The sequence below is a fragment of the Propithecus coquereli genome, unplaced genomic scaffold, assembly GCF_000956105.1.
Source record: "Propithecus coquereli isolate 6110/MARCELLA unplaced genomic scaffold, Pcoq_1.0 Scaffold90, whole genome shotgun sequence".
Lineage (NCBI taxonomy): Eukaryota > Metazoa > Chordata > Mammalia > Primates > Indriidae > Propithecus > Propithecus coquereli.
In genome coordinates, this window is record NW_012155285.1 from 2,718,394 (window position 1) to 2,728,814 (window position 10,421).

General features: G+C 39.3%; 1 protein-coding gene across 1 annotated transcript in view; it reads right to left on the reverse strand.

The window, feature by feature from the left end:
- Window positions 1-4,797, reverse strand: part of OPN5 (opsin 5) — a 45,399-nt gene extending 40,602 nt beyond the window's left edge. Inside the window, exons 1-2 of the mRNA XM_012664670.1 lie at window positions 4,647-4,797; window positions 548-667 (exon numbers count right to left, since the gene is read on the reverse strand). Coding sequence (XP_012520124.1) covers window positions 548-667; window positions 4,647-4,776 — 250 coding nt within the window. The 5' untranslated portion in view covers window positions 4,777-4,797. The remainder of the gene's footprint in view (window positions 1-547; window positions 668-4,646) is intronic.
- Window positions 4,798-10,421: the final 5,624 nt, after the last annotated feature.

The window sequence follows — 10,421 nt, forward strand, 5'->3', positions numbered from 1 at the left end:
TGTGCATGCAGCCAAGTTTGAGAATCACTGAACCAGAAGCTTTTTATACTTGCAATCAATCCCTAAGTCACAATTAAATATGTCATTAGCAGGACAGCTCTTCCCTCTTCTATATTCCCCTCTCGACTGTCTTCAACCGTCATTTACCCTTCAAGACTCCACTGCCTTGATGTTTATTTTAACCAGACTTCCACACAGTTGGAGGGGTGTGAGGAGCTCAAAACAGTGACCTGGAGCCTGCCTGGAAATTTCTGATTTCTGAATCATTTTGCCCACTGCACCTTGAGGTGTCTAAGGTATCAAGTATTATTCCAAATTGTTTCTTTGGCATCTAACATGCCTGGCACATAGAAAAAAACTCGGTAAATGTTAAATGAATAATCTCTTTAGCCAGAACACACTCCATTGACTTACTACAAACTCTGTAAAGGTGATTTATGAAATCAGGAGCAAAAGGGATCTGGTTAGGGGTGACCTCTGACCCGGAAGTAGTTTAGGATGGGGAGTAGTTTGAACCCACAAAGAAGAAACAGCATGGTTGTGTTACCTGAAATCCCCAGATCACAGACTGCTAAATTGATAGTCATTATTTCTGCAGGTCTCAGCTTCTTCTTTCGTCTAGAAGACATATAAAGGACATAGCCATTTCCAAATGTGGACAGAATCCCTACAAGGAAAAATAAAAATTCCCATCATCAAAACTAGGATTTAGAGTTCACCGGGACATGAAACACTTCTCAATTTCAAAAATGGACACCATAGATTTAGAGGGTCGTGAGAGGACTCTAAATAAAAATCTAAGTTAAGAAGATGAAATAAAAAGCATGAGTTGTGAGTGACAGGCAAGGGATGGGTTGCCTCCAAAGAGACAGGAGTCAGGGATCATAAGGCTGAACTTACCCAGGAAAAGGAATGGCTACCTTCCCAGCGAGGCTCAGGGGGTCAGTTCTTGTACTGGCCCCCAGGGTGGAGTATTTTCCTCAGCCATTTTTTATAGATTACTGGCTTTATAGAATTCCCTCCTTCTGATAAGTAGGGTTAGCCCCTTGGCTCTCGATAAATTCTGAAGACGAAGCCAACCAAAGAAGGTGCCTTCAGTATCACTGCGGACTCCTGAGGGAGCACCAGCATTCAGGAGAGGCAGGGGGCAAGTAACACTGCCATAACCCCTGCAAGGAAGGGGTCATCTCCTAGAGACAGAGCCCAGGACGTCTGCCTCCCAAGGAGACATGGACACTGGGTGTCTGGCAGATAGGACAGCCTTCAGCTGCTGCTGAACTAGGTATCGAGGGTAAGTGGATGACAATTGATAACCTGGGCACTCCCCCTCCCACCAAGGGGAGAGAAAGTGACCCTCAACCCAACAGACCTACCAACAATGACATAAGTGTGTTCCCACTTTTTCATATCCTTTTATTAATGACTAATTGGCTTTGGCATTACAACGAAACTGTTCGAAAGTTCTTACAAACCCAGTTTAAATCCAAAAAGACCCAATCCCTACTGACTTTATTTAAGAAAAGAATACACCTACTTCCATAGCTTAACATGTAGAGTAGATTTCTTCAGGAATTCTTGCTTCATAGTGTAGCTGTGTATAAATGAGAATCTGGTACAGCTGCCTTTAGTAGTAAGGAATAAGGAGAGTATTAACAGGAGAAACCCAGATTTTTCTATTTTAATTTCTACTTCTCCACCACAATTCATTTTGGGGGCAAGGAAAGAAATGTGTGTTTCAGCTGATGGTATGAAACCACCAGGAACTAACTACATTGTGCTCTTAAGAAATTCTGACTCCCTGGAGTCAGTGCTGCTTAATGGTCCATTAAAACCTCTTTAGCTTTCTTAAAGTAGAAGAGGAGGAAAAATAGAAGAGAGATGGCGTTCTAGACCAAACCAACTCCAGTGAAACTTACGTCTCATTAAAGGAAACCAATTTGCACGGCCCAATGGGATAGTAAAATGTGAAAACATGGCTCGAAAAATTATTAAACTAATGCCACCTACTTTGCATCCAAAAAGAATAAAAGCAATAAGTATGCATTTGTTTTTGATACATGAGGCTCATTTAAACACCCTTCATCTGTCTACATCTCTTTGGAGAATATTTGTTTTCTTACTTTTATTTCCTTCGATTTTTTTCACTAACCCTGCTTCACAGGGTTTCATCCAGTGCCCAAAGAATTATCAAAAAATAGTCAACTCTATTCACTGCACGTAAACTATTCCCACAAGCAATCTTATCTATAGATGAGCGCCAAGAGAAAGCAAGTTTATTTCTAATTGCAGTTCAAGGAAAACAAGATTAAGAAGATAAAGACTAAGGCAGGGCCATTTTTAGATTATTAAAGTCCTAGATCTTTTCATAAAAACAAAAAAACTCATATTGTTAATAAACTAAGTATTTACAAAAACAGGAAAAGAGTAGAAGGTGGAAAGTGGGTCTCTAATTTATTTCTCTTGCATTCCAAACTCACATTTATATTTCTATCTCCCAGTTTTCTCTAAGATGTCTAGTATTTCACAAAGCTCACCAAGAATGCTGTTCATTCTATTCTGGCTCATTAAAGGAATATGGGCGTATCCACACAAGCCTATCCTAGGAGGGTAAAAACCAGACACAGAACCAAGCCCAAGACCTGGTGGGTCTCGGATCAATCCCAAACTCCCCAGCTGACTCCTCTCCTCCCCCTGAGGGACTGTTCTGAGACACACCTGTGGCTTCACCACCCAGCACCCTGATTCACCTGCCATTCCCCTTGTTTGGGGACTGTTTTTGGACCTGTTTTTCTGGTTCCATCTCAGCAAGCCTATTTGAATATGACTGTGAATTTTCTTTCCAATCCCACAAGCACTAGGTGGGAAATTCTCCTGATGTCCCCTCTACCCACCCTGGTTGCCTCTCTTTCTTAGCAATCCGTCACGCTAAGACTGGAAATGGACTGATATTCCTCCCTATTTTGTGTTATTTGGAGAGATTTGTCAGGTTAAAGATATTACTTTTGAATACATTCCTTGCAAGTGACTGAGATATGTTAAATTCCATTAATAAGATGCTTATTTTATTTTTCTGCCTTTTCTGATCATGGAAAGTACTTAAGTTTAATAAAAATGCAATGTGCATTTCCCTATATGATAGCCTCTGTTCTGGCAGAGTGTTTGACCATTTTATTCACTGCTCTATTCCCGGCAATTTAAAACAGTGGCAATGAGTGCGTGCTAAATATATATTTATGTTGAAAGGACAAAGGGGTCCAGTCATAAGAAATAGAATGTAAATTAGTAAATCACTAACAACAATAAAGACAAGGACCTGGGGAATCACTTTGCAGCAGAATTTGATCCAATCTCATGGATTCCTATTGCTTCAAGCACTGACCATAGAAGGAATCAAGACTTTTCTAATGAGTTTTGCTAATTTCAGGAGGTTAAATGAAATTCTTAGCCAGTAATAAATAGATGAGAGAGAGAGAGAAAGAGAGAAAAGGAGGGAGGGAGGGAAGGAGGAAAGAAGGGAGGAAGAGAGAAAGAGAACAAACTTCACTCAACATCTGCAAAGATTAAAGGCAGACAAACCTAAAGACATAACCCACCTGCACACTGGTCACCCAAATTTAAAACAGCAATTTTAAATTTAAGAAAAGTATTGTGGTTAAATCCTAATTATCTAGATTCGTGCTGTCCAAAAGAAATACAATGTAAAAAAGAAATGCGAGCCACATATGTATTTTAAAATGTTCTGGTAGCAACGTGAAACAAGGTAAAAATGTATAGGTAAAACAATTTCAATAATGTATTTCATTTAACCTAATACACCCAAAATACTGTGGGTTCAATATTTCATTTAATTTTTAAAAAATTATGAGTGAGATCTTTTATATGATTTTTTTCTTGTACCGGGTCTTCGGTATCTGGTGTGTATTCACACCACAGCACATCTCAGTCTGAAAAAGTCACAGTTCACCTGTTCAGAAGCCACACGTGGCCACTGCATTAGATAGTGCCGTCTGGAAGCAGATGCACCCGTTTGTGGATTATGAACAAAAATCTTTTGAACCTGGACTGACCTCCACTTATCACCAATACATATTTTCACCTCTCATCCACAGGAGTCCGCTATGTTGTCGTGATGCAACTTTACTCTTAGGTGAAGTAAGTTCAGTGTGTCCACCATCACCACAGCATTGAACTACACTCGCTGAACTCAGAAGAGGCTGAATTGGATTATTTCTAAGGTCTATTCTGAGACTAAAATCTTGTGATTATGTCGAAAGCATTTTTTAAAAAATAAAAGCACTCAGTTTAAATATCATTATCGTTAATTTTGGTATTCCGAAGATAAACCTACTACCAAAGTAATCAAAGTCTCTATTCGACCAAAGTTGAAATACAGTCTCAAGATAAATAATTTTCCTGTAAGAGTTCTTTGGATTATCAATGGAGTATTTATGTCTAGTAATAAGATAATAGTCATTTCTAAGAAGCATTTATTGAATGCCATAATTCCACCCCGTATTCTGCCTCCCTCCCACTCTCCATCTCCACTAAAATACCCACTTAAGTATTGGAATCTTTTTGCAACATCAACGTATCGGCCCATGAATTTCTAAGTGCAGCCTTTGCACAGAAGAATTAAGGAAACTTACCAATTATTATTAGGTAAAAGCCAGCCACTAAATCCGCTTCCCAGGAAAGTTTGGAAGCAAAGGGGTCCCCATCTCGAAGGTAGTGTGGCAGGTGCTCATCCTGGGGCAGGGCAGTGTGATTCGATGCCATGCTGTTCTCAAGCCACCAGGGGTCTGAAAAGCAAACAGGTAAAGATCTCAACAGACCTGAATAACCCAGTTTAAACCATCTCGTAAAACCAAAGCTCCTGTTTTAAAACAAAAAAGCCAGTTCACAAGGTTATGCCTGATTCTCTAATTGACTGGTGAAAATGTTAACATTTTTCTTCAATGATCCAGATATATCAATATTCAATTATTCACTGTTCAGATTATCCAAGCCTGCATTTTCTCCTCTTCCTCATGCCACCCTCTTCAAGCCAGTTCCCATCTCCCTTGGGTGGATAAGAGGTTATAGGTCAAACTGTTCATTTTACTGTTTCTTAGTAATTTTTGTAAAGGTCTGAGCTAGGAAAAGATATTACAGGGAGTGTGCACACTAAGTATATTTTTTAATTTGTCAGACTGTAGTATTTTTTAATTATCCAAATTGCCCAGAAAAGCATCTCCAACAGTTACATATTCAGCGAGCTTCAGAGTTTTGCTAAGGAAAGATATTGAGCATTGAGTACAAAAGAACATGAACGGTTCACAAGCGAAGCTAAGAGCTAGAAGATTGTCAGGGTTATCCTGAAATTTGGAGTCATTTAGAAGAGAATTCAAGCTTGATTGTAACTCACAAGGCTCATTTATAGGAAGATTTGGTTTTCGAGTTTCCTAAAGCAGAAAGCAACTTCATTATTTCCCACCATTGCCCCTTTAAACCCGTTTTCTCAATTTGCTCATTTATGGTCCAGGCTAAAATCTTGAACAATAAGGAACTCTCCAAACACACAGGTCTTTGTACTGTTTCTATTGAATTTTTATTTTAAAAAGGTTTACAAAAATTCTTTGATGGGCTCTCTGAAAAAATAAAAGTCGCACAATATCCCTGATACCAAAACTTGGCGTCGTGTGTTGTTCCTGAGATAAAGTATGCTGCTGATGTCATAACTTCCTTTGGAATGATTATTATTTGTTTTGAATGTTTCAATCTCTTTTGAACTTGTTTATTTCAAACGGAACCAATAGAGGTCACTGTTCAACCCTTTAGGAAACAATTTGGGACGTCATACATCAGACTGCAAATGGAACGCGGAGTTTTGTGTGTCTCACAGGTGGTGACAAGGTGATCCACAGATATCTAAAGATGTAACTTAACTTTGCAAAAGAGACAGACTTAACCCCCTCCTAACTTCCAGATTACAGCTTACAGTTAAGAAGGACTTTCAAGGGATTTGTGGCCATTTGGCTGAAACTACTGTCTACTTCCGCACACAGTTTGAGGACAGTCATGTGGTTGATGTCCATTCAAAATCCTTCTCCCTGGGAACTACCGAAAGTTCTAGGAGAAACCTCTGGCAGCCAAACCCACTGCATCTCAAGACCTGCGCCACGTCAAAGAGTATCTTTATTTTGCAGACTCCTGATTCCTCTTCGATTGCCCTCCTCTCCTCATCACAGACTCCCCGTACTCCTTGGCCCTCCAGTCATGTCTTCAACCCTAGATTAGGAATCCTAAAACAAGTATTGGAGTCCAGCTTAGACACATACCCTCTGACCTTAAGCAGATTATTTAAACTGTCTGAACCACAACCACGTCACCTGCAAAATGGGCAATTTCGTTCTTACCCATCACTCATGCTCATTGCAGGAACAAAAGGATATTGGATTTCAAAGCACATTATAAATGGGGGGTCCTGTTGAGTTATTACATGCCGGATCTCTTACTTTTCCCAAACTTGCCCATCCATCAAGATATAGCTTTGCATAACAGATTTCCTCGGGGTCCTGTGCTGAATAAATGCATGCTTGTGTATTAAATCAAGTATTTACTGAACATCTAACATAAACTCAGCACTGTGAGGTAGGACAAGAGAACTTTACCATGTTACCTGGATTTAAGTACGATAACTATCATTTTGGAGAGAGAAAACATAAAATAAAAGTCATAAAAATAATGATACGAGAATATAAAACAATAGAATGCTGCTTTATTTGGTTTTAGACAATAATTTTTAAAGCAAGGAAATAATTACATTTTATGAGAAATTAACAAGAGTATGTGTGTGTGTGTGTGTGTGTGTGTGTGTGTGTGTGTGTGTGTGATATCAAGAATTGTCCTTTCTATGTCTGGAGGTCCACAGGGCCTTGCACAACCTAAGACTCATGCGTTAATATTGATAATCACAATGTAAAACTTCATCTGAGCACTAAACGGCTTTAATCAACAATGATAACTATGGAGGATATTTTCAGTGGGGGAATGACGTGAACTAAGATTTGAAGGCAAAAAGGACATAAAGTGTGTAAAGGATGGAAGAAGACCGGCTCCATAGGAGTAGAGAGTCCATGATGGTGAGAAACGATGGGCAGGTTGGCTTGGTAACATGAGACCTTGCTCTGGAAAACCCAGAATGCCTGGCAGAAGAGTTGCTTTTGACATATCATACATTGGCTTATTTTTTCTGGATCCACTGATCAACATTTGTGCTATTGTCCAAGTTTGGAAAATAAATATTTTAGGGTGTTTCCAGTTCTTTTCAAAACACAACTTATATAGTTTCATGAGACAGAGTGAGAGAAAGAGATAGAGAATCTTAAATATATTTGCTATTTTGGGACTCTTCACTCTTCCTCATACACTACAAACTCATTTTCAACTCCATCCTTTGCACATATTTTTCCCCGTATGTAATGTGTGTTCCCTTTCTTCCCAGTCTATCCAAATTCCACTGGACCTTCAGGTTCCTATCCAAAGTCTACATCCCTTTAGAAGATAAATTTGGCTCTTTCAATAGCTACTAAAATACTCTCAGGGGCACTTAATCCTGCTTAACTTACTTAGTTCTTCCTCTTGTTTGCCTATACATGCATAAAATAACTTTCAGTTCTTAAAGAAAGAAGTTAGAGTCACCAATGCATGCATAGAGGAGAAAGCACTGACTACGGGACCATTAGCATTATTTTGTTGAGGTTTTATTTCATCACCAGTGCAAAATTAGACTTCTCGTTAAAAGCAGGCTCTAGCAATGTGGCTATCATAAGTATTTCTGCAGAACAACACTAACTGTACTACTGAAAATAATAAATGCAACATATAGTCCTAAACGTATTTGTTCAGAGACCTGTTTTAGAGACTTCATTTTTCAGTATTGAATATGCTTGCTACCCTATTGTGTAAATAAAATACAGTCATCTGGTTATTTCCTTCCCCCTTTTACCTCCTGTGTTGAAAGACTGCCTACTGCCCATGGTGTCCGATCCATGATGTCGCTTGTCACCTCATCCCCCAGGTCTCTGGGATGGCATACTATGATCAAAACCAATGGTTCTCGACCAGCCGCTCATGTAAATCACTTACTCTTGCTTTTTGTATATTGTTATTGTTGTTGTTTTTGTGTTCCTGTTGCTCCTTGGATAGCCTGGTGTGGGTGTAACTACCAGAGACTGTGATATCTACAAAAAAAAAAATCATTTCCAAGAGAATCTGATAGTATGCAGAGTTTGCCAAATTTTGTAACTCTGGAAACTTTCTTTTCTTGCACAATATTTCATGTGTTAGTGCTTAGAGAGGCAACCTATGTGGGGAAAAGCTGCTGTAGTAAGACTACACTAAAGAATAAAGAATTAAATAACATATTCAGGACTGGGAATTCTAGAAGTATATTGGATCTTTTTTTTTTTTTTTTTTTTTTTTTGAGACAGTCTCGCTCTGTTGCCCTGGCTAGAGTGCTGTGGCATCAGCCTAGATCACAGCAACCTCAAACTCCTGGGCTCAAGCAATCCTTCTGCCTCAGCCTCCCGAGTAGCTGGGACTACAGGCATGCACCACCATGCCCTGCTAATTTTTGCTATATATATTTTTAGTTGTCCAGATAATTTCTTTGTATTTTTAGTAGAGACGGGGTCTCCCTCTTGCTCAGGCTGATCTCGAACTCCTGACCTTGAGGGATCCTCCCGCCTCGGCCTCCCAGAGTGCTAGGATTATAGGCGTGAGCCACCGCACCCGGCCAGTATATTGGATCTTGACAAACTTAACCTCAAATTGAAATAAGGAAGCTTTTGGCTGCTGTTGAAATACTGCACAACACTGGAAGTGCTCCTTTGAAGAGCCTAATATTTCAGGGATGCTGTGAAGGGGTTGGAGGAAAGCATCCTATTTAAAAGTGGAGAATAAAATAAATGACTTCTCAAGATCTCCCCTGAATTTATGATTCTGGGCAAAGAAATAAATTAAATTTCTTGAAGTAAGTTCTATGTGATTATTCATGCTAGCATAATCCTTTAAGCAATAAAATATACTCTACTGTTCTCCTATGTGCTAATCAATTGTCTTTGTGACCATGAGTAAAGCTTCCTAAGAATGTTCTCCTGACAGCTTATTACAGAAAAGGCTGAATCCACCCCCTACTCCTCATCACCATAAAAGTTTTAAATATCTGTTGAGTTACTAGAATTAACCTGAAAAAAAAAATCTTCTATGATTCCACAATAAAAACTAAGGGCTAGCTTGAGGCATAGCCAGACCCAAGTCTTCATGTGCAAACTGGCTGGACTTACAAAATGGCATAAGCAGATATGGCAGATAATGGCACAGGGTCATGTCCTAACAGGAAATAAACACAAATTAGTATCAAGGAAAGGAGTCCAATTCTGTTCAACTTTATCCAGCCTTAAAACTATCTTCAAAAGATATTAGCCAACAAATTTTCACTCAACCCACTAAATTTCCTCTGGTTCAAGGTAGGAAATATTAATAGCAAAGAGCATGGGCGCTGTGGAGAGCCACTTACGTAGAGTGCCCAAAAGTGTCCTGCCCAAAACAGTCTTCCCCACTGGCCTCCAAAACGTTTACCATTTTTTGCCTTCAGGCATTATCACCACAAAATTTCTTTCTAGGGATGTATTACTGAGAACATCAGAGCCAAATCTATCAGCACCCATGAAAACTTTAACATAAAGGCGTTTATGAAATTAGTTATTTGATACCTAGTAGAAGCCAGAAGACTTGAAAATAGGTGTGACAATGGCACAGAGGAAGGAATTGGAAATAACATAATCCGTGGGTTTCTCTGAAAAAGCATGGAAGACCTTGGAATGTCCAGAAGTTAACAAATGCCTAAGAACCAAGGAAAGAATGTCAAAGAAAAATGAGCAGCAAGGATTGATATATTCAAGTTCTGGGGGTAAAATTGGCTTAATGTTAAGCCTGATAAAATACAAACAAGAAAACACAAGTTTATTAAAAATTCAGAAGTCCTATAGCTGGTTTACATAGGTCTTTATCAAGTGGGTGACTGCCCATTTTTACTGTCTTAAAGGATTGCCTACAATAAGCTTACAGAAGAAAGGGTTTGTGGTCAGATTCATTTTTACATCAACTCCAGAAATTTGTGCCAGACCCTAGGCTGGTGTCTTATGGTAAGGAGCCAACAACTCAGAACTAAACTTCCTTCTACCCCAGACCCAGTGAGTCAGCCAGCCTGGGCCACAATCGTGTGCAGGAACAACCTCATCAAAGACCAGCAAGTGGAATGTTCTAGTCTCTCTCCTCCCCTCCTCTACCTTGAGCTTTGCCTTCTCCATTTGAGCATCACAGTGGTTTCATGCATCTCTCCTTTACTTTCCTATAAATTCTTTTCAAAAAAAATCAGA